The 27,190-nt window shown below is 35.2% G+C and overlaps 1 protein-coding gene across 4 annotated transcripts in view; it reads left to right on the forward strand.

The window, feature by feature from the left end:
• Nucleotides 1-27,190, forward strand: part of RBBP8 (RB binding protein 8, endonuclease) — a 40,389-nt gene that overhangs the window by 8,031 nt on the left and 5,168 nt on the right. For all 4 annotated transcript variants that reach the window (XM_075494479.1, XM_075494480.1, XM_075494478.1 and 1 more), the window contains 15 exons: nucleotides 713-755; nucleotides 5,483-5,578; nucleotides 8,357-8,469; nucleotides 10,192-10,267; nucleotides 13,403-13,572; nucleotides 15,011-15,112; nucleotides 16,220-16,317; nucleotides 16,967-17,094; nucleotides 18,052-18,937; nucleotides 19,019-19,145; nucleotides 20,189-20,289; nucleotides 21,094-21,208; nucleotides 22,113-22,283; nucleotides 22,892-22,961; nucleotides 23,934-24,030. In XM_075494479.1, coding sequence (XP_075350594.1) covers nucleotides 713-755; nucleotides 5,483-5,578; nucleotides 8,357-8,469; nucleotides 10,192-10,267; nucleotides 13,403-13,572; nucleotides 15,011-15,112; nucleotides 16,220-16,317; nucleotides 16,967-17,094; nucleotides 18,052-18,937; nucleotides 19,019-19,145; nucleotides 20,189-20,289; nucleotides 21,094-21,208; nucleotides 22,113-22,283; nucleotides 22,892-22,961; nucleotides 23,934-24,030 — 2,393 coding nt within the window. The remainder of the gene's footprint in view (nucleotides 1-712; nucleotides 756-5,482; nucleotides 5,579-8,356; nucleotides 8,470-10,191; nucleotides 10,268-13,402; nucleotides 13,573-15,010; nucleotides 15,113-16,219; nucleotides 16,318-16,966; nucleotides 17,095-18,051; nucleotides 18,938-19,018; nucleotides 19,146-20,188; nucleotides 20,290-21,093; nucleotides 21,209-22,112; nucleotides 22,284-22,891; nucleotides 22,962-23,933; nucleotides 24,031-27,190) is intronic.

Consider the following 27,190-nt stretch of genomic DNA (forward strand, 5'->3'; position numbering starts at 1 on the left):
CCTTGCAAGCAGATTGGCTGGACTGCTGTCTAGCCCCTGGGCTGTCAGCTGCCCACTCCTGCCGAGAGCATCAGTTGTATTTGCAAACCTTTTTACTTCTGCACACAACATACATTTAGGAGTGTGTGGGCCTTAGTGGGAGAAGGGCCACAGATGAAATATCATTTTTCAGTCCACTTTAAGAGGTTCCAAAGAAGCTTTGGCTGTGAGGATTTGGTAGCATACTTCCAATAGAGTATGTTGTCCTTTTGTGCTTTACAGCCTTGAATCATCTATTTTTAATATTTCCTTTATGTGTATACATTGTAATACATTTTTCAGTTCAGTGGTTGGATGCTACATTTCAAATGTAGTATTATGCATTCATGCATACACAGAATGTATTTTATGCTACTAATGTAGGCATAGTCAATGAAAATATATTGACAGTGCTTGGTATTCGTGTGTGGTGTTTTTATACCTGTTTTAAGTGGCAATCTGTGTGTTTGTTTAAGAAGTCCCTATTTCCTAGGGATCATAATAGCTATATTTGTTTCCAAGATCATGTAAAACATACTCAAGAAGTCCAGAATGAGCCATTTTCTCTCAAAATTAGTGACGTTTTTTCTCTCTTTTGCAGATGTCATTGGCAAAAGGAGAGTTAGTTTATTGTTTCACTCATTTTGTTGAATCAGAATTCTATAACATGTATTTTCTTCTTTCCACTTTTCAGGCTTACAGCTGAAAATATCTAAGTTGAAAAAGGAAAGATGCTTGTAAGTACTCATCCTGATGATCTAATTTATAAAAGGAGAGTCTGAGTACCATTAACAAGCCATAATTCTTGTAAGATCAATTGAGGTTTCATGGATTCTTTCTTCAGACATGTACAAAACTCTACTCACCTAAATAATTCAGCTGAAGTAATCTAAAGGTATACGTAACTCTTCATAGGGTGTGTAACCTGAACACTAGGTTTGCCTTCCTTGAACAAATGACTGGTGAGGTTTTCTTATCTACAGTATTTCTAGGATGCCTATCAAGATGTTGACATTTCTAATATGAAAGATAATTAGGGAGATATTTTAAAATTGAGGTAAAATCTGTAAAAGGGAAGTAAGTGACAAGACGACAAGCCAAGATTTTTAGAAATTTTCTTTTGCTACTTTTGCCTGTAGTATCAGGTGTTGTGCCTTAACTCAGCTTTCAGTTATTCAGTAAATATTCTGGTAATAACCTTGCTAATTTTCACTCAGTTCTTATATTTTAAGACATATGTAACTTCTTTTGCAGCCATTATTTGCTACTAATTTTTAGTTCTGTTCATTAGAAGCAATTTGGGGGAAAAAAAATCTGAATTACAAGATTTACATGTATAGTAGAATCACAATAGGTATTTACAGCATTAAATTAGCTTTTATTTTCCTTCTGCTGACTAAAGCTGTATTTAATTAAATGATAAGAGATATGCTAATGTCATTCTTGATTCAAATTTTGACCTCAGATTTAATTACATTAATATTATGTTAATATTACATATGACCTGTATTATGAGTTGCACTTTATAAAGTGCTGTGTAGGAGGAATAAAAATAAATTACTTGATTTTTTTCCACTTTGGAAAACAATATAATTATATTAAATATGTTAAAGAAATTAAACTCTTCTTAAAATTAGCAAAAATACTCCACATTTGCATTCCCAGCATTGCCATCTGAAGTCAAAGATAGACAGTCTTAGTTTTAAAGTGTAGCAACAGCGCTCTCAAGCATAGTTTGTGCTTTTTCAGAATTAACATTTCTATCGTCATCTAGTCCGTTTTCTTTCTCATTCATTCCTATTAGGTTTTTTAGTTGTCCCTCTTTTTAGTTACATTTTTCAAATTGTATAAGCAGGAAATAACTCTCCCCTAGTCTAGAAAAATTAGGTCGTCATGTACTTTTTTGTACAATAGTAACTCAAGCAACTCTCTAGCTTTTTTGACAGTTATTGTCTAAACTCCCTGATGAGCTTTTATTTCTGGTTGGGAGGGAAACAAAGGTGTCTTTCCATAGGAGTAAATTCCCTCTAGTGGAATCTATCTTTCCTTTTCCTGTAACATGAAGTATGTAAATGCATCTTACAATGATACTGGCTTTTCTAGTATAATTTGATTGTACTACAGTACATACTTGCTATCTACTTGTATTATAACTGTTCTTCTGTAATTATAACTGTATCTCACTTCCAAGAAAATTGTTCTTGTTTCTTTTCACTAGGCTTTTGGAAGAAACTGCCTTCAGTTGTGTAATGCCTGGGTTGCTCTCTTCCCTAGATATCTTTCTGGATTTTGTTTATCCTTTGTAGTGCTCAAACCTCCTCTGAGCTTTTGTTTTGCTTTTTTCAGTTAAATATCACCCATCCTGCTGGCATTTGATAATCCACAGTAGCACTTTGAGCCTGTGCAGTGTTGTGTTTTCTCACATTTCAGCTGCATTCATACAGATCTCACCTGTGAAGGCTATGGGTAATTGCTTATGATTTTGACTTTTGTCTGCATGGTGTCACTCTGATGCTGGCAGAGCAGGTGCAAGTGGGTTTTTTTGCACTTTCTGAGGACTAAAGGCTGCAGAAAAGCTGCTAGAAGATAGTAGTGGCAGCTGAAGGAACAGTTCAGGACAGGATCACAAAAGGAAAGATTAATTAATCTTCCACAACAGCATCCATCTTATTCTGGTACCATCAGGATTCCCTGCATTGACTAAGCAATTCACCAAACCTACAGCAGGGTTTACAATCCCAAGAGTACCTGTGTGGCGAACTCCCTGTTCCCCTGCATGCTCCTCAGGATCAAGATTTATCAGCTTTTATAGGGCTTCGTGTTCAATCTCCAACACTAGTAGAACACAATGTATACTATTTGCAACTGCTGTTTAATTGTGCATAAGAGTTCACAAATTATTAAAAAAAAAAAAGTGGCAATAGAGTCCAGTTGCTTATTTGGTCTGTTGGTGAATTTTTAGTCAATTGGAAATGTGAATTCATATGAACTTTATCAAGACTTTGAGTTCAGGTTGTATCATGGAATGTTGTCAGATCTGTCAGTAAAATCCAAACAGCATATGTGTTTACATTTTAAAGATATGCTTTCTGAACATTAAGATTGATATTGCAGTATCACAAGGAATATATTTATGTTAGTAGATGAAATTATATTAGGTTATTAGATGCCTTTTAGTTAACAAATATTTGGTGCTATGTTTTATACTTAGAGGCTACACTTACTTTCGTGGAAAAAATCAGTTTAACATCTTGTTATTTCTTATGTATCATTAATAAATGAAGTAGTTATTTCATTTTTAATCTAAAAGGATGAAATTCTCTTGCTGTTATTGTCAACTTAACCTGGTGTATCATGAGTTGCTTCCACGTTCTGAAATCCTAAATTGATCAGTTAATTTTCTAGATTATTAATATTATCAGTGATGTGAGTGAACACATACCGAATGGTTTAATTATTGTTTGTTGGAATCTTTCTACAATTACCACATTGTAGATACAGTACTCTTACATAGGAGGTCTTGTTCTCCTTGGTGCATCTGAATACCTGAGGTTTAGTATTTCAGACTTGGTAATCAGCTGACAATGAGCACCTTATTTTGTATCCCACCAGCATTGGAGCTAATGACTTGTAAATGCTAGGTCAGAGACCATTCATTATGCAGAGTGCCTTGAGAGCCAAAAATGTCTGCCATGTTTATCAGGTGCACTAGAATAATAAAAAAAAAAGCCTAGTTCTTCTGTCATTTTATTATCTTAATGTGACATTTTATAGGGTTTAGGTAGAAGGCATGGTGTATTAGTGTATGTTGATGTCTTTTTCTATTTTTAGGGATTTTTTTTTTACAAATAACTTAATGCCACAGAATGACTTAAAGGTAGCTTGAGAAAATATTTTTAAATTTTATATTTTAGACCTTCTGTAAGTTGCATAAACTGAAAAAAATGAGATTTTTTTTTTTATGCCATAAACATCAGAAAAATAGACTGCTTTTTTCAGACTTCAAATTTTGCCATGGGCTGGCTGTGCTTGATTAATGAACTGAGGTAACAGAACTTTAACACTTTGTCTTCCGCAAGTGAAAGTACAAGTCTGAAATGGTCCCTCATGTTGTTTGCATGTAACTGTTTTATATGTTGTATACACAGCTGAAAAGGACAATATTGGTCTGGATGGTAGTACAGAAAAATAAAATATCTGTACTTAAATTTCAGAATTAATAAAATATGGCTGTGATTGTACACTAAGGAAGTTTCTGGTTGTCCCATTCACTTTATCACCTATGATTGTTAATTGCTTGTATTATTCTAATACCAGCAATATGAAAATGTGTTTGACTAATGTCTTAAAGGGATAGTGCTAATTTAAAAGTATGGTTGTGTAAAAGAATTGTATCCACAAGTTAGTAAATACGTTTTCATTTCCTGGTGTGTGTGTGCTTAGCAGCTTTTTGTGAACCAATTTCATGGCTTCCTCAAATAATCCATCTCAGGCACACTGAAAACAAACACCTGCTATCATGGAATATACAAAGGATTCCATGGTAAAAAGAAGAGCTGGGAATGAGTTCTTGGAAGTTAGTCATTGTCATGTTACGTAGATTCAGCTGCTTAGCTTTTACTGAAAGTTAATTTCCTTGTAGAATAAAATTGTGTGCTTGTTGCTCATACCTTGTTTGCATCTTGAAGAGGTGTTGTGATCTGATAATAAAAGTGAAGAGGAACTAAAATTGGGAAGTTAATGTTACCGCTTTTCCTTAGCTCTTTTGAGGAGGAAATGTTCTTTGTTAATTAAATAGACCTGTCTTTTAGAGAAGGTATTTTCCCCAAGATCTTCTGTTTCTGAGGCTTTTGGGAAGAGAGGTCTCTATCTGTAGGCATCCACATTCTATTTATGGGAATCCACATTCTATAGACTCTCAGAATTGCTTCTTGAGGAACTAGACCTGTAACAGATCTAAACCAAACTAATGGATCTAAAAGGTTGTCAGAGCTTTACAAACCTAATATGGATTGCCACACTGCAAGATGCACTCATTGCTAAGGCAAGACCAAATGACCTGATTGTGAAAGCCCCCAGTTAGCTTCCCAACAGCTCCGCAACACAGTAAAATAAGAGAAGTGCTTGAGCTTACATTCCCATGAAATTGTTGCTTGAATACTATTTGCTTTTATGCCTTGACTGTCATCAACTCTAATTTTTGTCCTGAGCTAAAATCAGATTTATGAACAGAAGCTCAACTGTAATATGAATTAGAAACTAGCTGTTCCTTTCCTAACTCAGACATTTCTAAATTATCATTCATAAGAAACACTTGCTTCATTTATCTTCAACTTAATATTTGTGCTGATGATAATCACATTTCCCAAGAATATGAAAGAAACATGCCAGAGAGAATTCTCTGTTGAAAAACTAATAGCTGTGATTTAAAGCTAGAACTAACTTTTTCTCTATTTGATTTTAGGGATGCAGAGAGGCTTGAAGAGTTTTATACCAAGAACCAGCAGCTCAGAGAACAGCAAAAAGCACTTCATGACACTATCAAGGTTTTAGAAGACAGGTAAAGTAGTGTCTTTTAGCTTTTGGGTTTGTTGTGTTTTGCTCTTACAGAGTAGCTCTGGATACTTTGCAAATTGGAGTGGTTTTTTTTCATAAACCAGTCCTTTTCTAATACAATTCAAATAGCCTGTTTTAAAGAAAAGTGTAGAATTTAGATTCTTCTGACTAAATTAAATTTTTGTTATTTGTTATTTTCAAAGTGCTTAGCTTGCTTAGTTCACTTAAGATAAATAGAAGTTATATAGATCAGCTTGGGAGGCAGACAGCTATTTTAAAGCACATTCTGTTCCATCCATTTTTGTAGAGGTAAGTTTGATATCAATTGAGATGTAACACAAATACAAAACCCAAGGGCAAACTATATAATATATTTTGAAACTCATGAAATAACTCACTAGGAAATCTTTCAGATTTGGTGGGGTCTTTTTTACCAGTTGTCTGTTTTATCTAAATTTAATCACATGTTCTGTCTTTTGCCGTCTTTTGGACTTAGACATTCTGATCACCTTTTGACCCGTTCTGCCTTTCCCTTATTTGTTCCTGTTTAAGCTGGTATAGCAAAACAGAACCAATAGACATGAAATTACAGTGTATTTTTTAATCTTTTAAAAATGATACCTGTTTTGGAAAGTGTATATTAAATTTGCTGCTAATAGGTTCTCAGAAGCTTTCTGGGAACAGGAATCATTACATAGTAAATTATTTTCCCACATTCCTGTGCTACCTCAAATTTTAGAGCTATGATACTTAAATTTTGCATTCAGCTCTGTTTCTCTGTGAAGGGCATTAGGGATAAACTTGTAACTGTGCAGGTAACAAACTTTCATACCATATAGGTAGAGACACATTTGTGGAGTGGATGGACTTTTCTAATCTCTCAGCAGATGAAGTACTCACATTGTGGAAAACTAAAACAAGTAAAGTGGTTTAATGCAAGGGGATAATAATACTGTGTTTATTACACAGTCAGATAAGCGAGTATGAAGAGGCATTTCAGTATTTTACTCTTTCCATAATTCCACAATGTTAAAATACCCAAGATGGCTTTTGCTTCCAATATTCGATGGTGGAATTGGAAACTTAGGTGTTTTGTTTGGGGTTTTGTTTTTTTAATACTTCATGTGCTAGCAGCAGTAATGCAGAATTCTTAACCAATTGGTCTCTTATTTAGCAGGCAAAATAGAGCGTGGTTTTCACTTTGGTAATACTGTTAGCTTTTTGTTGTGTACCAGAAATAAATGCACTTCAGTTATCACCTGTAAAATGAACGCGCATTTCATTGCATGAATGAATGTGCCAAGTAAGATGGAGTGATCATAACAAGTTCTTTTCTGATAGTGGATATGCTTTAAACAGCTGATCTAAACCATTTTGACAGCGGAGGCAATGCCTCACAGAGACTTTTGGATACACTTCTAAGTATTGGTGTCTAGATAAAGACAAAGGATTTTGCATTTGCTTGGTATTTGTTACAGAGTGAACTTACTATATGTCCTTTTTATTTTATTACTTTGCTTAATGACAGCAATATATGTTTCTTAGATGAAGTAGTAATTATATTTACTGAATGATTTGCTTATTTGTATTTGCTTGAATGAACTTTACTTATAATGAACTCACTTGGGCGGGAGTGTTGATCTGCGTGAGGGTAGGAAGGCTCTACAGAGGGATCTGGACAGGCTGGATCAATGGGCCGAGGCCACTTGTATGAGGTTCAACAAGGCTAAGTGCTGGGTCCTGCACTTGGGCCACAGCAACCCCATGCAACGCTACAGGCTTGGGGAAGAGTGGCTGGAAAGCTGCCTGGCAGAAAAGGACCAGGGAGTGTTGGTCGATAGCCAGCTGAATATGAGCCAGCAGTGTGCCCAGGTGGCCAAGAAGGCCAATGGCATCCTGGCTTGTGTCAGAAATAGTGTGGCCAGCAGGTCTAGGGAAGTGATTGTCCCCCTGTCCTCGGCACTAGTGAGGCCGCACCTCGAATGCTGTGTTCAGTTTTGGGCCCCTCACTACAAGAGAGACATTGAGGTGCTGGAGTGTGTCCAGAGAAGGGCAACGAAGCTGGTGAAGGGTTTGGAGCACAAGTCTTATGGGGAGCGGCTGAGGGAGCTGGGGTTGTTTAGCCTGGAGAAAAGGAGGCTGAGGGGAGACCTTATCGCTCTCTACAGCTACCTGAAAGGAGGTTGTAGAGAGGTGGGTGTTGTTCTTTTCTCCCAAGTAACAAATGATAGGACGAGAGGAAATGGCCTCAAGTTGCACCAGGGGAGGTTTAGATTGGATATTAGGAAAAATTTCTTCACTGAAAGGGTTGTCAAGCATTGGACCAGGCTGCCCAGGGAAGTGGTTGAGTCACCATCCCTGGATGTATTTAAAAGACGTGTAGATGTGGTGCTTAGGGACATGGTTTAGTGGTGGGCTTGGCAGTGCTAGGTTAATGGTTGGACTTGATCTTAAAGGTCTTTTCCAACCTAAACGATTATATCTTTCTATGATTCTATGTAATTTATGTCTGACAGTACTCTTAGTAGGACACCTCACAAAGGCTTTCAGTGGCAAGGTGTAGCATGCTGCACTTTATTAAAGTAATGCATGTTGTTTTAGAAGTATCCAGTACCTACGGTCATTTATGCAAACATTAGTACGCATAGTATTAGATTGTTCAGAAATCTCAAAATATTGCTATGTTTTCATTGTTCAAAAGGCCAGTTAAGTGTGGATATCTGCTTCATGTGTGGCAATATTTTCTTAACAGAGGGACTTTTTTCTCTTAATTTTATTGTAGATTAAGAGCGGGATTATGTGATCGCTGTGCTGTAACCGAAGAACATATGAGAAAGAAGCAGCAAGAGTTTGAAAATATCCGGCAGCAGAATCTTAAACTTATCACTGAGCTTAGTGAGTTTTATCCATGAGTCTGAAGGCAACACATACTATTCTGTAAACTAGTTCCTCTTGAATTCCTGTAGCTTGATATAATTTATATATGATGTGTTTAGTAAGCCCAAATTCAGTTGGGGGATACTTAATTCTACAGTCTGAAAATATGTAACATAGCAATTACCAGTCATTTGACCCACCTTCTTGGATTGAAGTGCTGCTACTGAAAGTGAACTGACGTGGAAAATCTTACACTGTAAAGTAGCTACTGTAGATAAAATGTAGCTGCTTCTGTTTATTCCTACAGCTAAAGCATAGAATGACCAATTGCCAGTTTTCCTAAGGAAACCACAACTTCAAAAGTAACTGGTGATCACAAAGTAGCGAGTTCAAACAAAAGTTTCCTGGGTCCAGCTTGTGTCCTTTAGTTGGTCTTGGAGTTTAACTGCGGTAACCCATAACCTTCACACAACCCTCTGAAGCCACAAAAGAATCGCTTCATGCCAGGCAGCTTGTAGCCAGCTCATTTTGAAATCAGGAAGTCGTACATATGGGACCAGAAAAAATAAACTGTTCTGGGTGACGTGAAGGCAGGACACAACAAATGTCTTCATAAAGAGAGTTTGGAAAGAGTGGTTGTATGAAGTGCTAAAAAATACAGGACAGAACTTTAAAACGTTAACGGCATCTTTACCATTAATTAATTATTTTGTGTTATTTAGTTGTCGTCTTGATCAAGAACAAGCAGACATTCAGTGAGATTTAAAATACTGGAAATGCAAGACACAAAAAGTATCTTTCAGTGCTGAAATTATAGAAATATTAGATTCTGTAATACATCAGTTTTTCAAGGACTTTTAATATTGGATATTTATATTAAAAATATTCCGAATTCTTGAGTTTAATGATTAACAACACACAGGGTACAACCAATCTTTAAATAAATCTCTCAGCCTTAAAAATCAAGGTGAGACCTATTAGGTACAAATCTCAAACGCTGTCTGACAGAACAGTAGTCTTCCATGGGTTTGGGTTGAGATCTATATGACCATTTATGTATTTCCTGCAACCAGCAAAAAAGGTCAGTCAAGAATAATCCAGAGGTAAAATATACAACAAAAAAATAAGAACAAGAAAATAAAATTAAAGTGAACAGAAAAGTTGGGAGTTATCACTACATTAGTTTGAGACAGCATGGAAGAAAGGCTGAAGGGGATGCAATAAGCTTGTGTGAAGTATGGGCAGAATGAATTGGAAATTAAGAAAAGTCAATCAAAAATTTCTGACAAAATATTTACATTATTTTTAAGAAATTGGGGTTTTTTTTCCATTCTCTCCAATTAGCTGGTCGCTTCTGTGGCTAAAACGAAATTATAATTACTTTATACTTCATAGGCTGTCTTCAACCTAAGGAAGCAATTTTGTCCATGGAGCTGAGTGAGCAATTCGTTCATCTTTACAACATGGTCTCGCTTGTATATATATGGACAAAAGTAGCTAATGATTGTGTGGAACTAATATTATGATCCAGTAATTGTGACACCTTTGCCTTTTCTAACAATCATTTTACAGCTTTTTAGTGACTAGCTTGAAAATTCATTTTGGTAAGCCATAGAGAGTGTATGGTATTACGTTTTAGAATTGGTTCTGTTTCCTTAAAGGACCTGACAAAATTAGATGTGATATGATGTTAACATGTGTTCATTGATTTTTTTTCTTTTTTTTTTCTATAAATTGCAGTGAATGAAAAAAACAACTTACAGGATGAAAATAAAAAGATAACTGAACAGTTCCAGCAATTGCAGAAGGAGTTGGAGTAAGTTTTGAGGTTTTTTTGGATATTCCCCCCCTCCCATTCCTCAGTAGTAATATCTGGGAATACAGATAATCAGCTTTTATAAAACTTGAGTTTCTTCTATTGTGAAAAGTCTACAGCCACTATAACAACATAAAACTAGCATCTTTGTATTGTGCAGAATTTTTGCTTTTTTTAACTGTGTGCATCTTTCTTTTTTTAAACTGAAAGAGAGAGATAAGTTTGTCATAGAAATTATGTTTGACTTAATGATTGTTCAGGATTATTCTGGTCACAGTGCATAGCAAAGCCTTATGTCTCATTCTGTTGTTCCTCTGACTCTTTACCACTTCTTTCCTCCTAGGTTAAAACATTAGAAAAGCAGTTTCTCAGCTAGTCAAAAAGTCCCATGATCTTGGAATAAATTTTTTAAATAAGACAAAACCATAGTAAATTTCAAAAGAAAACCATAAAAATAATGAGCTACAAATTGACTGTCAAATTATAATCTGATACGATAGCAAGAATGTGCCATATAATGTTGTGGTTAGTATACAAATATGATGCACTGTGCAAGGCAGAGGTAGTAGTCCTTTCTTGAATAGCTGTGGTCTGACATCATCTGAAATGTATCTCAGTTTTGCCTCTCTGAACAAGTTGCATACATCCACGGGGAGGAATGGGGCAGGATACGTGGACTTGATATGTAAGGCTTTTTCTGCACGTAATGTTTTCTTGTCTTTGTCAGAAAGTAACTTTGGTAGAGGAATAACAACTTAGAGTTCAGTTCAAAATGACTGTGGTCCTGTTCCACTGTATTTCTTGGTTTGTCTCCCATCATTTGCATCTTAATCATCCTTTCTTTTTCTGTATGCATTTCATCTTCTCAGAGTAACATATTTCATGACCCTAGGAGTACTCCTTTTTAATACGAAGTAGGAACAAATTTCTATATGCTTCCCACTGTATAATGGCTTCTCAATAATGGTTCTCCTATGCAGTTTGACAGCAGTTAGGAGGTGACATTAAAAAAATTGACATCAGACAGATCCATCCAAATGTATTAGTTTGATCCCCAGTCTTGCAATTTAGCTTCCAGTAAAAATCTCTGGCCACTGTAGCAAAGTTGAAAATGAACAATGTAACACAAAGTTATTTGCTCTGCATGTTGGGTGGTCATTTAAATGAGTGCAGAGTTGAGTGGATTAACAGTAATTAACAAGGATGGTCTTGCTGTTTGTGATATAGCCACTGTGTTTGGTTGTTTCAGTTGAACTATAGTCATGTAACTTCATTTAGAATGAACAACTTAGATCAATATAACATCATCATGTAGGTGCAAGGTAACGTTGTTTCTGGTGGATGACACGAAATCAGATTTTTGCAGTCTTATGTATTTTGTTACCAAGGTTTAATATTTTAGGAAAAAAAATCTAAGAATCCTTTATGAAAGTGAAATCAATGAAATTTTAGAAGACTTGTATTATCTGATCCTTTATCAGATTAGAATTTAATTATCCATGGATAGAAACAGCAAGGAAATTTCTGCAAAAATCTTTTCTGGGGTCTCAGATAAATGTTTCCATGATTCAGAAATAATTTATTGCATATTTATGATGTATAGTATGTATGGCAGTTTCTTCATTTGATAGTTTTTTGTGGTGGTATGTAGGAGCTACCTCTTGGTTTGTGTGGAAGTAAGGTACAGAAAAATATGTTTATAGCAGGCTAATTTGTCATACAAGGCCACAGGTGCCAGTAAATGTAAAGAGAACTCTAACAGCTAACTAAAATTTGCAAAGTAACTGGATGAATATATTGTTTTACTGTTTGTTTTGATTTGTTTCTTAAGGTATTGTTAGTAGATTATATATTTTTCCAGTTATGGTGCTTTCTTTGTAAATGTACTAGAAAAGAGGAATTGCAAAATCACACAATAGGATTCGTGAAGACTTCAGAGCATCAGTGCATCAATGTTTGTCATTAAGTGTTCAAAGCTTGTCATGGTAAAAAGCCTAACTGCAAAAATACTTGTTGTCTCAAGCCAGGCAGCTTTCTACAGTTCTCCATCATGTTATTAACTTATTTTCTATAAGTGGTTCTTATTTTCTATTTGTGGTTCATTTCAATGCAAGCAGAAATATATCTGTATTTCCTTTTCTTCCCTTAGATCAAAACCTTACATCCTTCTCTTTATAGTTAGGAAATGATCTCTTGGCCCATGTTTTCTCTTGAGAGTCATAAGGAAAAGTGCTACTGCAGAAAGATGACCAAGAGGCCGAGTTAGATTTCCTTGTGTTTTTCTTTTACTGCCTCTTACATTTCTCGCTACCACCACCATACGACAGGTAGCAATGCCCTTATTAAGTACTAAACAAACTGTATTTAAGTTAAAAGAACTGAAATTAGTGGTTTTTTGTTGTTGTTTCCTTGCTATGCCTAGATAGAGTTTTTGGAGAGGAAAGACATAGTTATTTGTTATGCTAATTTTTATATGCTGACCCTGCAACATGCTGTTAGAGCTGACAGTGTGAGAGAAAATAAACTTCATAACTCATGTTGTGTTTTACATTACTTGTTTTACATGGTTTACATTGCTTTTTACACTCCTCCCTGAAGACTTTTGTGAGGTGAATAAGAGGTATCATCCAGTGGTCTGGAGAGGGATTGTTTTTAATACAGTGCAGTTCATTACCTTTTAAAATTGTCCAAAAGCTTTTGTTTTGTTTTTAAGACAGTTAGTATTCTTGGAGTATGCAAGGACTTCCATACAGAGAGAGAGACACTAGTCCATCCATTTCAGCATTCTTTAATTCAAGTAGCACATGCTTCAGAGGACAAGATAGAAACTCTACAGTCCCTAGTTTCTCCCAGGGAAAAAGTCTTCCATAGTGCAGTAGTTAAATGTTGACTTTAAATGTGAAGAGCTAGGGTTGTATGCTGTTCTTAGGCTTGATGGAGCAAGTGTGAATTTGTTGTTAGATGTGTCTAAAAACTGGGTTCTAGTATTACTTTTTTTACACTGTAATGTTATTGAGACAGCTGTATTTTCTAAATTGTTGCTTTCTTGAACCATAAGATAGTCCTGCTTGCTGAAATGAAAGCTCTTAATCTTGCTGACTTAGGGTTTTATTGACCACCTAATTTGGTCTCCAGGGAACGAAAGCAGCAAGCAGTGGAATTAGAAGAAGGAGTCATTCCAGATTCTCCAGTTCTGACTTCATCATTTTCTGTGGTTAATCGTATGAGAAGAAAAAAAGAGAATAGGCATATCCGATACACAGAACATACACACCCAGATTTGGAACTTGCAGAAAGCAACAGTGGTAAGAGTATTGTATTTTTTTTTTTTAATATATTTTTAAGGGCTAAAGAAAAAGATTATGTATAAATTTGATTGCAAAGGGTGAAAACTTAAAAAAAAAAAAAAGTCTTTTTTGGTTTGGCTTTTTTCCATTTATGCTATAATACATGAGTCAGGGGAAAAATATCTTTAGCAGTAACTGTTATATCAGTGATATGCTCAAAGCTTATCTCAACCTCCTACTTTTCTTCATCCACATCCACATGCAAATATAACAGTTTTCCAACCCATATCTCTTCTGTAACTCCAAACTAACTAAAAAAAAATGTTAGGGTTTGCCTTGTGCGTACAGCTATGTCACCACCTAGTGGAGAGAGAAATAAATGTTTGGCCACATTCAGCAATTATTCTGCAATTGAAGTAATATTACTGAAACTGATAGATATATACTTCTAGCAGCTACATGATCATTCTTTTTCTGGTACTGATACACTGCTTGCATTTGTTTTGTGTCTAAGTCCAGAAGTATTGTGCACATTTAATTTCTAAAATTCATTCTGTAATGTCATAGAAATAGCTCTAATGTATTTTAACTGTAAGAAATACTTTTGTGAAATAAGGGACTTCAGGCTTCTATTTTAATGATACACAGGAAATATGATAAACAGTCCAGGTGCTCTTAATGTGTTAATTTATCTTGTGGAATAAAAAAAAGTATTTTAGATACAATATGATTACATCTCAATATAAGTCTTGACTAAAAGCTTCTTTCCAAGAACAAAAATAGCACAACTGTGGGGTGAAGAGGGTGGGTTGGTTATTCATGCCCTTTATTTTGCATATGTAATTTTAGTGCTGTGAATAGTTTCTTCTTTCTAAACATACCTACTTCTCTCCATTTTCTGAATAAAAAATTGAGATACTAAATTAAACCAAAGTTAAATATGTAGGAAATGGTGTAAATACCTATCACAGTTAATGGCTATGAAAAGCTGTTGGTGTCCAGATAGAAAGGACTACGTGGTACAAAGTTGGTCATTATTAAAATCTCAGGTTTTTTACCTTTTCATTACCTTAGATGATGCAGAAAATTATTCCCTTGGATGGTTTACTCTTTAATAGTTTTGTTGCCATACTAACAGGTCAAATACAGATTGAATACATACTTTTTATGTGGTTAGTATAGAAAGTGATGTAATTATGTGTTGGTATTGTTTTATGGCTGACTGGCTAGGTTCATATTTGTGAGAGAAAGGATTAATATGAAATATTTGACTAATTTGTCATAGTGATACCTCAGAATAAAAATAATCAGATGTGCTTAGGTTACTGGATCTACTGACATAAAAATTCACATTCAAGTGCTTTTAAGATCAGGATTGTTGTCTGTATCTACACAAAATTATCACAACAGGATACCTAATTTCACTGTGTGAAAATGTTTCTACATCTTCTCCAAGAGTTTGAAAAAATTCCACTGTATTCCACACAAGTGAACAGTCACCACGGAGAAGAGATACTAGTGGCAGACACCTGTGATCCACAACTGTCCCCTGTACCAAGTAAGTATATTAATAGATTTAGTTCTAATTCCATTCAAAATAAGGCAAAAATGTTATAAAACTGAGCGTTCATCAACAACTGAGGGTTCTCTCTTTAAACACAGGAGCCAGAAAAAGGATATTATGTTTAATCACAGAATTGCTGCTGAAACGCCTATCTTTTAATGCCTATCTGTGTGCCACTAGATACATGATCTAGTGGCATAGCATCAGGGCTTAGGGTCAAGAAAAGAATAAAAGAAGCTCAGTGTAGCTCTTACTGCAGATACCTTATATTTTAGGTGACTTATCCAATTGTCTTGTGTCTGATTTTCCAACTGTACAGGAGGTAAAATATTCTGAGAATTGTACTTCTGTCTGACACGAATATGTAACATTTAGAAGTGCTTCTGTTAATTATTCCCTTTTTTGCAATTGTGAATTGGTACAAGTCTTTAAGTCTTAAGTCCTTCTCCATAAACAGTTCTTTGACAAGAACTTTCTGTGTCCCTGATTTTTTTTTTTCTGTGAAGTATTTAACTATAAATGACTGAGAATCAGCATTTTGGAATTATTTGTGGAGGTCAGGGTTGTGGTGGTTGTAGTTCTTGTACTTTCCCATCATATTACCTTGCCTCAGTTTAATAAACTGAGTCATGTTAAACCCCTGAAAGAAGGGAAACTCATCTATTTGTTTTCCTAATAAAAACACAGGAAGAATAATTATGTGTCACCTAGGAAATGACGCAACACAAGCATTTTACTATAAACATACATAATCACTGTTCTACGTGCTTTTCTCAGACTGTTCATGCCCTGAGAGTTTGAAAAGCAACTTTTACATTGACTTGTCTTTGTATTTTAATTTTGGGGAGCTGTATTCAAATTGGAAGTATATTTCTCTGTGATGATACAGCAGTTTGCTCTCACCAGAAATTCTTCTTTTGCTCCCCTTCTCCACTTAGCACTTCCAGATACAATTTTTATCTGACACAGCTCAAACTGTTTCCATAATTACTGATTTTAATTTGTGATCTTTTTAGTTCTGTGTTTGTGCCATCTGTGTGAGTGGAGTAAGATACTATAATGTATATGTAACTTATTGTGAGCTGCTTTCTACTTATAAAGATAAACCAAGGATGGGAGGCTATCCTGTTCCAAAGCCATCTTTTAACTTGGCTGCAGTCGTGGCAGAAACAATTGGACTTGCTGTTCAAGAGGAGTCTGTAAGTAGTATTCCCATATCTCTTACATAATCAGCTTTTTGTACCAGTTGTTTTCAAAAACAGTATTTTTCTCTTTTGCATTAAAATTCTGCAAAAGTATTCTGAGTTTCAGTAAGCTCACTTTGATTTGCTTTTGCTTACTCATTACAGAATTGCTCTAGCCAGAAGAGATATAACTGTGCTGACCTGTCCAGGGGTTGGGGAGGAGGGTAGGGGCACAGTTCCTGCTGTGTATACAACTTTCAAGTTTGACTAAGACAGTGGACTAAATTGTTGGGTCTGCCAAACTCCCTTTGTGCAGTAATCCAGTCTAAAACACTAAAAAAGATTATTTGGTGATGAGACTGGTGACTCAGGTGAGATTATTTGATGTTTTTGCTTGGTAACTACAGTGAAAATGATAGGATGCAGACTATTTTGTGTGTGTGTGTGTGCATTTGAATGATGAAATTTTTTAATTTCCATAAGATTTCTTTAAAGTTGTTGGTCAAATTTCATCTCTTGTAACTTTTATTATTTTTCAGAGTTTTGAATGGTTCAATTTGAATCGGTCTTCAGAATATTTATGTGCAAACCTAGCATATTTCTAATTTTTAATTCTAATAGCTTCTCACACTTCCTTTCTCTGTTTTCCTTCACTGCTCACCAGGAGTCCCAGAGTGTACTGAGTCCTCCCTGCACTAATGTTGTGATGAACCAGGCCCCAGAGAACATGCAGTCTGAAGACTCAAGAAAACATCCAGCTTCTGAATCAAGAAATGATGACAACAATTTAGGGTGTGTTTCCACTTGGTTGTAATAATATTGTTTTAAACAGGCTTATATGAAGTTCTGGTTTTAGTAGAATTTAAAACCTAACAGCAGTTTGCTTTAAAGGTACAGACATGGAAGTAAATATTTTCATATTATACGGGCTTCTTTCAAGTAAATAACATTAGAAGCAAAGGAACTGATAGAATGCAAAACTGTGGACTTCTACTTCATTCTCAAACTTCTGATTTGGGCTTTCTATGTACACAGTCCCTCCCTCACTGACTTGTTATTGCGAGGTATCTTCTGAGGCCCATAAACCTAGGGGTAAGGGGCCTAGAGCTGGGGTAGGAAGATGATCATAAAACTTTTCTGCTGGCTAGATGTCCTACCAGTTGACTGCTGCCCTTCCCACTCTCCTCAGGATGTTGTAGTCTAAACTGAAATTTTTTTTAGCCCCTATTTGTTATCTTAAATGTATGTTTTATTGACGGCAAGTAAAAAACAGAGTACCTGAAAGAAGCTTGCACATTTTTCCTTCACTTGCAGAAGCTTTGAGAATCTGTTATTGTGGTTATAAGATCTATACAAGGACCTAGATAGACTGCTATCACAACATTCTCACTTTCTTCCATTTCACTGCATTGAAAGGTAGGGAGTCCTTTGGTAGAAGAGATTCCTAGGTAGGCTTAATTAATTATGTCCTTGGTTCTCAGTTGAAAGTGGAACAGAATTTCACACCATACTAAAACAAAGGACAAGGTCTGTGTTTTGTTTGCCTTTTACAGCTCTAAGTGCAACGGTACTTAGTCCTAGACCAAAAATTTCCCTTTTCTTTTTGCTTCTGTTTTCAGTTAATACTAGCAGCTCTGACAGCTTTAAAGTAGATCACTGGTAGGAAACTTACAATTTTTGTATATCCCTTTCTCTCCTCCCAGCCCCCTGTGTACTCCAGAAAAATATCTCATCTCTCATTGTATTCAGTCTTTCAGATCCATCTCAGAACACTCCACCACATGTTGACTGGGATTCTCAGGTAGCCTCTCCTGTTTTTGGAGCTCCTAGCAATATGAAGAACAACTCAAGTACAAGTCATACCTCTTGTAATCTAGATCCAGGATTGAAGCCTCATCTCAAAACCAACCTCTTCAACAATCCTTCCAGTTCCAGATCTCATAAAAGTAGATCAAAATCTGAAGATGTTGCTTTTGTCGCACCGCTGAATCTTGGAACTGAAATCAACTCAGTTATCAGCCAGGCCTCTATCAATAGGCAAATGGTTGTGAAAAAGAGGAGTAATGAGGCAGTAACCTGTGTTGGAAACACTTGTGCAGCTAAAAATGAAGTGATTGAGAGCGATTTCCTTCTCGTACACCAGAGGCAGCTAGAAAGCAGGTGTGCTAAGAGAAAGAAAGCTGAAGATGAGCATGCAATTAGCTGTGAAAAAACATCCTTCAACAAAGAGAACTCTATGCCCTTTCGATCGGACGTTCAGCATATTAATGGGGAACATACAGTTGATAAGCCCTTGGATCTGTCTGATCGCTTCTCTGGAGTTCGTTGTCAAGAGAAAAAACAGGGAAGTGAGGAGACCTCTAAAAATAGACTGAAACAGGTGACTCTGCATGACATTTTTTCACAGCTAGGAAAGCCCATTCCTGAAGGTTCATCATCCATTCAAAATGCCAACAATGAGAGATGTTTGTTTGGCAGAGATTTACAAGAGGAATCCTATGTACAAGAGCCAATGCTGGGAAAAACATTCCCAGATAAGAAAAACCAGATCCAAATGAAAGAAGAAGTTCCTCCCTTCAAAATTGCACCACTGCCAAGTTCTGCAGAGACAGAGCAACTTTTTGATGATATGAAGGTATGCTTTTCTGACTTTTTTTTTCTTCTCCTTTGAAATATTAAAGTTTTGGGAAATAGTAAAATTGCAATATGTTGTTAGGTTGCCAGTGGCCATGTACCAAATAGAAAGAAAACAAGGACAGGACATGGAGAGTCTGAACCAGCATCTGTACTTCAACCAAACCCTTGTAGACTATCAAAAAATAAAGCACTGCAAAATGAGCAAGGTAACTTGATGAAAATGTTCCTTTTATTGCCCCCTGCCCTTCCAGCCTGTGCTATGATTGAACAGAATTTTCATATCTTCTTTTCTCCCACTTTAATCACGTTCTCTGTTCTGCTTCTAACTTAGTCTCATCCTATTCAGGACTTCTCAAGATCATCCCCCACATTTTCAATCTGTGTCTTCCTGATATTCTTTTGCCACTATATAATAAATATATCATTGGCATTCAGCTGTAAACTCAACAGGCTAGGAATCTTGTTCTTTCTCATTTATTTAGCATTGTTGTTTACTGCAGCATGTGAAGTATAATGGTAAGCCATTTTGTTAATATTTTTCATGATTCCCGATGATCTGTTAAAGAAATTTATACCTCTAATGATAATGAACAGATGCTGCCAAGTATTCTTCCTAGAAGTTGTATCTTCTTTCCTGTTAAGTGTTCCCAGTCTGAAAACTTATTTTTTGCACTGGAATTGTAGAATCACTGCTTCTGTACTCCTTAGCTGAGCTGTTACGCTTCATACTTTATTTAGAAATACTTGCATTGTGAATTTAAAAAAAAAAATCTGTCAGCAGTTGGTGTGGCCATGTGGCCATGTGGAATGTAAACCTCTACTTCACAGATAAATCAAGAGCCATCTCTGGAACAACGACCAGACACTTTTGTACTCTTTTGTATTCTAAGACCTGACTTTTGTGTTCTTATTGATCTAATGTCTTTTATCCAGTATTAATACTACTTGATTTACACAGTACAGAGATTTTACCTGCAAGAGTATTTTACGTATTACATAACTCATACAAACACAAAGGAGTAATGTGCTCCTTGCATATGACAAAAAACTTAAAGATCTACTTCTAACTCTTCAGACAAGATATGATTTACACCAAATGAGCATGTTCATTGTTTGAGAAAAATCAATCCCTAAACCCAAAGATGAATTGATAAACGGAAAGCTGACTTATAATTATGACGCTATAGGATGCTGTTGGCAGAATTGTATTCTGATTATTTGCCTTTTTTCTCATATTCTCTGCATCCAGACCTGAAAGATAAACCTCCTTTAGAAAACCTCCAGTGGAGCATAGATCCAGGAGCTGACCTTTCACAGTACAAAATGGACATTACTGTGATTGATACAAAGGTAAACTTGCGCAAAAAGTCTGCATGTTCCATGATTTTGAAAAAAGCCTACAAAAGTAGTATCATGAACTCTATTCTAGGCAGACCAAAACCACTGTTTAACAAAAATCTAAATTCATTTGGTATTTGTTTGCACTCCTGAAATGTTTGTTTATGCATAGTACACTACAGTTATTCTAAAACATTTCCACTGTCTAGTTGTATTTGATAAATTCAGCCAGGTGGCTACTCAGTATGAAACTGATGTGTTTGGGGGTGGTTTTGGGTTTCTTTTAAGACAAAAAAAGAAGGTTCTAAACTTCATAATTTTTCCTGTGAAAACATTCACCATGATATCTCTTTATGTTAAGTAATAGCAAATGTGTAGATAATGACTATTATTTTTCTTTGAGTTGGGTGCAGGTTGGTTATTAGGATGTCTGAGAATTTCCCTGAAGTCTATTTGTTTTGTCTCACTTAAAGGCTATCTTAAAATGTATTAATTTGACCAGTTTTTAATTTCTGTATGTTTCATTGTTACTTTTTATCTTTGTGGAATTTATCATGAAAACTTTTAAGGCATTTCTTGCCCATCAGGTAATGTAATCCACCAGATAAATGCTTCACATTTGAATTTCAAAACATGTTATTCTCTTATGTAGATTTTACATCTTTATCATGCAGACATTACTGCAGAAAAAACATCACAGAAAGTGTCCAAAAAGATGCCAGTAACTGCTGTGAAAGTGTTTCAGATATACGGCAATGACATTGACTATACCAGTTGCTTCTGAGTGCAGTTGTCATGTTTGCTTTTTTTATTTAGAGTGGTTCTCAGTCAAGAGTCGGAGGGGAAGTTGTTGATATGGATTCTACATATGTTAATGAAAGTATGCTATTAAAAATGAAAAATCAAGAGCAAAGCCAGGAAAGCAATCAAAGTAAGACTTTTATATTTTTTTTCCTTTGGTTTGCTTTTTTTGGAGGAGGAGGAAAGAACGAAGGGCTTTTTTTCCCCTGTATGAACAGATAGTGGAAAATGATTTGCAGTAAACCAGCACTGATGTACTTTTGTAGGTTACAAAGTTCAGTCTGTTTCCTAGTAGAATCAGTGGTTGTCGTGCTTTTTTTTAACTTGGATTAAGAAAATGATAGCATTTGTGCTGAGACAGAGCCAGGAGCTATGCTTTTACAGTGCTTAAAGAGGTAAGTACTTAACCATATAATAGTTCTGATCTCATCTGCAACAATCACTCTTACAACAAACCGCTTTGAAAATTTGCTAGGTAATCATATCAGACTTTCTATGGGAAGACTAATTTCATTTTTAATGGCATATAAATAGAACTAGTATACTTAAAATAAATCCAAATGTGTTTATATCAGATTTAATTTATGGTATGTGGTGAACCGTGGCTGCAGGGCAGTGACTTTTAACAGTGTGTTTTGGTTTTTTTAAGCTGTTGCAACTTGATCACATTTCCGTAGTTTATCTCCTACCCACAGAAAGTATTTCCTTCTGCTTGGATAACTCCATAATCACAAGAACAAAAATTTCATGTATCCAGTATTAAGGTTAAAGGTATATCAAAGTGATTTAGTAATTAATCAAATTTTAGAAATTGAATGAAGGTATCTGCATGAAAAATACATGAGCATCGTCCACACTTAAAAGATTGACAGAGAAGTTGCAGAAAGAATACATGTATCGCTGGTGTTGTGTTAAGCAGTACTGGAGCAGGAAGTAAAAGTTAGTTCTTTTGATACACATTCAGTCAAACTACGCTTTTTTGACTTCAGTTGTTGACAGACTGATTTGGATGTTCATTATGCTTTTTATAATAGGAGGAGAAAAAAAAATGAATACTACCTTAACAGAAATGTTTGATCGGACAACCCATGAAGAATATGAATCCTGCCTACCAGAAGATAGTCCTTCTGCATGTGATGAAAAAGAAACTCTTCATGATGAAGAGCAGGATACGGGAATAACAGCAGCAAGCAAGAAATTAAAGAGTGGGATATAATTTGTTTTGTCTTTATTAGTCTGACTAAACTACAAAAGTTGATTTGAAATCAGGCTTTGTTCTCTAGGAACAAATAAACAATGAGTTCATTTTTCATAAATTCATGGGGAAATGTATTAATTATAAGGACATAACATAAACCAATATGAAAATTATTTTGGTAGTTCATTTATATATCCACCACACAAATATGGGATGTGTAATGGAAGTTGGCATAGAAACTGTACAGCAAAGTGACTTACAGAAAACACCATGTTTTGGCTGCAGATTACTTGTTTTCTTTCTTCTCCCTATCCTAGGTTCTATAGAAGGTTTCGAAGTTTTTTGTATTTTAAGCAACCTTTCCTTTGCTATTCCGCTTATCTTTTTTACGTGTCTCACTGCTGTTTCCCTTCCACTCCAGTAATGCTTTTTGATCACTGGTTCAATCAATTCTATCTTATTTTTAGTATCTGTTTGAATCTGTTGTCTCAGACTGAATGTACATGGATTTTTGTATTTCTTAATAGCTGGCTAATAATTTTACAGACGTTTCTCCAGGCAGTCTGTTAACCTTATATGACATGTAATTTTTTTGTTTTGCATGTATATTTACAGAACATGAGGATAAACAAGATAAAGCCAAGCAGAAAGCTTTTGTAGAGCCATATTTCAAAAGCGATGAAAGGTAATTTAGTTTGTTCTGTATAGGCATTTTAAGGCTTTTTATATCCTTCCTATAGGGAACTTTTCTTCCATAAAATAAACGTGTTTGTGCGTAACGTACTAGCAGCTGAAGATGCACAGGTAAAAGATCTAGTGAATTAGATAAAAGCCTTAGATAAAAGCTGGGGCAGGGGGGAAAAAAAAACACATTGAGATGCTGATCTATCATATTTGCTGAAGAGAAGAGATTGCCTCTTCTGCTTTTTATAATTTTATTGAATGCAGTATTTTGTAATCCATGTTGTTTGTTACAGGCATGTGGTCATGCATGAGTTTGAGCAGAGCCTATGGGTTGCCTTCCTTCTCTGGCATTTTTGCCCCTTCCTCTAGACAATAAATGAGTAATGTTTAACAACCGTACCTCTTAGTGCTTCCTCTGTTGCCTTTCTGTGTAATCATAATTGATAGTCTGAATCTTCATTTCATAATGATTACCATCCCCTTCAGTTAAATAGTTGTTAGCTTATTTTTTACCTCAGCATATGTTTTCTTTGTAGAGTAAAACTTTAGTGTTTTGTTAGCAGATAAGTTGAAAAGAATGTTAGTTCTGTTCTTGAACCCCAACATACGCTCCTCTTGCAGAAATCAGTGCAAGCACAACTGTGTCGTGGACAAAATAAGTATTCTACAGAAGATCTATATTTGAATAGTTTTAATCTAGTAATTACTTTCACACTATGAAAAGCCATAATGAGGAGATGCACATGTCTGGTTATGTAAAAGATCATATTACATTTTAAAAATCCTGGAACTGTTTTAGTTACAAAAATAGTCCTATTCAGCTATGAAATGCAGTATGATTGGGTTTTGCAGGCATTTTCTGATATTTTTTCTTTTCTTGAGACTCTCTTTTATTGTGTTCTAAAAACCGAAAATTTCCAGACATGCAGGAGAAAAAAATGTGCTATCGTTTGAAAACACTTTTATTTTTCAGAAAGAATACTGTGTTAGATTTTCCTCATATTGAGGTTATTCGAAAAAAAGAAGAAAGAAGAAAATTGCCTGGCCATACTTGTAAGGAATGTGAAATAGTAAGTAGTGCTTTAAAATTTGGTCAGTCTTCCATTCTTTTAACTCTGATAGTATCTAAGTGCTAACATGCTGTTGACATTATGAATCTGGTTGCATCATCATCAGTACCTACAATAGCAGAGAAGTGTTTACCAAAGCTGTTTTACCAAGTTTTGGGTTGGTTTGTGTGGTTTTTAACTGTAGTAACTGCATATAGCTTAGAAAGTCTTAAATTTTTTGTGTGTATCTGTATGAGGATAGAAACTTCTCACATCATGGTTCCAGTAAGATTTTTGTTAATAAAAAATACATTAGCTAGTCAAAGAATAATTACAAGTTTCTAAACTTCAGCTCAAAACATCTACTGAAATTTACAGATACTTGAATAAGTAAGTTCTATGACCTTTTGTACCTATGTATAGATATATCTTGATTTGGCTTTTTTTTTTCTTGTTTTCTGGCATGTCTGCATTTTCAGATAATTGCACCAGCATAGGTGCCAATGTGTATATATGTGCAAATGCATGCAAAAATATCTACATTAGCATGAAATTTTAGGTTTATGTTACAGTTTTTTCCTCCCTTTCAAATTACTAAACTGCTTTCAGATACTTGGTATAGAGATAAAATATTGAAGTAATTACTTGTGTAATAAAGACATATTTCATTTGGTCATTAATAGACTTTCAGGCTGGAGTTAATTAGGTGATGATCTTATACATTATGACTCAGCAGAAGTCTGGATTAATGACTGAATAATGATTAATTCTCTGGGATCTTTTCACTTAATTTCCACACCTATATAGAAGTAACTTTTTTCATAGATTCTCCTGCTATTCATTTTGTAATTGTCATGTTTACTTAGCTGAAGAAATTTATTAGAGTATATTTTTAACAAAAACACATTCCTGAAAAATAGCTTTGGTAAAACTCGTTAAATACAAACAATTAAGTTTTACAGTCAACTATAAATAACATTTTCAAAAATATGTTTGATTTAAAGAGTTTGAAAGAAAACAAGATGTTGGAAAAAACAAAACAAAACCAAAAAACCCCCAAACTTTCAGTCTATTTCTTGGCCCAAGAGACATGTGTTAAGTGTTTTAATTTCCTGTCTCTCTAAGCTACAGATTTTCTCCTCAGCAAATCCAGTTCTTATTACTTTCTGGCAAGTTAGAGTGGTAACTATGGTGTTTGGAAACATTTACAGCTCCAATTTTACAATATTAGGTTTCTACATTAAACTTCAGAAAACTTTGGGTTTGTTTTGGGTGGGTGTTTTTTTTTTTAAGTCTACACCATTCAAGATGAATGTCTTGGAATGTGTGGAATGCTTGGCTGTGTCATTGCACTGTAATAAAACTAGCTTTGAATGAAACACCTATGGAAAAAGGGGGTATTAGACAAAGCATAAATGATGCTTTAAAAAAGTCTTGGCTTACTTATTAGTCATACGGGTTTGAAAAGTCTCCAAAGTCTAAGGAAATACTTGGGGAGTGGGTAGAAATCAGTAAATTGTTTCTGGCCATGTGCTGCATGCAGTATGAGGGTGGGGACAGTTATCTGTCATTTTGAGAAAATATGAGAGATTTAACTTCCGCACATGCCGTAGCAGACTGATACCAAAGGCCTTTATAAGTCCTTATCTTAAAACTTTGTGGAAGCATCTCATTCACTTTACAGTGTAGAACATTTGATAAGAGGTCTTGTTTTGGTTTGTTATGACTTTGCGATGCGATCAGAGAAAGATTGTATGCAGGAGTTACTGGGAGCTTGTAAAAGTAATGTTTATTAGTGTGGTTAAGTCTAGCTACTCTTTAGATAAGTAGGAGAATCAGTTAGATGTTTTTATATATATTTGGATTACAGAAATTACTCTCTAAGTAACTTTGTGCTAAACTAATGAGAGGAACACTTTAAGGGTTTGTTCTCTTTTTGAGACTGCAAATTGTAGAGTTCTGTAAACAATTATTTTACAGTGAAGATACTGCAGGATGAGATTTTGCATATTTTTTCACACATGGAAAAGCCTAGTTCAAATGCTTTGTGTGGGTTGAAAATGTTGTGGATAGTAAGATCAATCTAGAAAACAGCTGAGAGTTCTTTTTGCTGTTTAGCAGACATATATGTAACTTTCTCATTATTTGTCAACCCTAATAGATTTCTAAACAAGCCAAAATAAATTAGAAAGTAACTTTTCTTTTGAATACATACGTAGCTTGATTATTGATTGTTCTTTTTATTTTCTGTTCCTACAAAGCTGTACTGTATTTTTCATTGTTTGATCCATAAATATTCCTCACCAATCATAAACATTTTAATTAAAAAAAAAAAGCTGCACACTGCAAACTTTTAGTAGGCTGATTTCTAAAATTCCAGGCTATTTAAAGTACAAACATAAGGTGCACTGCTAATTATCCCTAAATAAGACTCAGCTGTTAATCTATTTGGTTTACACAGATACTGTAGAATTCTTATAATTAATTTTGTTGACTTAAGCCCATGTCGTTTTTAAACTTTTATCAGTGAAAAGTGATTTGTATTGGATGATAATTACCTGTTCCTCTTCTTTCATTAGTCTTTAGATATTTAACTGAGTGGTACAGACATTTTTCCAGCTGGGTCTCTGAAGTTCAGCTATATAAGTGACCCTACTCCATCTGACTCAATCCCCAAGCTACTGATACGCACTTAAGTTCTGGTCTTGGCATAGGCTTTTTGCTGTTTAAGGGAACATTGTATAAAACAGTGGCAAACATTTTCAAACTAAGTGTCTCCAAATTCAGTGGCTGAAAGGGATTCTGCTGTCAAGAGTGTGGGAGTATGCTGGGCTTATACACAATATGTTTTCAAGAAACTTTTACTAGGGGCTCATAACCATTCCTGAATATTATATTTGGAACTGGCAGTTTATTCTATCCTGCGTACGAGGACACTGTAGTAGACAGACCAATAATCTGAAATTTTGGGTACACCCCGCTAACAACCTGAATCTTTGTTCTTGACCAGGAGACCCACATGTTATTAGATCAGATTCCTGTACTAATAAGGGCTTTGAGAGCAGAATATGTTCTGGTGTCACATGTTGTAGGTGGCAAGAAATCTGAATTTGACGGGGGGAAGAAAATGTACCTCAGTTTCAGGCAGTTCCCATAGACTACAGAATTACAAAATGAAACA

The sequence above is a fragment of the Mycteria americana genome, chromosome 2 (assembly GCF_035582795.1).
Source record: "Mycteria americana isolate JAX WOST 10 ecotype Jacksonville Zoo and Gardens chromosome 2, USCA_MyAme_1.0, whole genome shotgun sequence".
Classification (NCBI taxonomy): Eukaryota; Metazoa; Chordata; class Aves; order Ciconiiformes; family Ciconiidae; genus Mycteria; species Mycteria americana.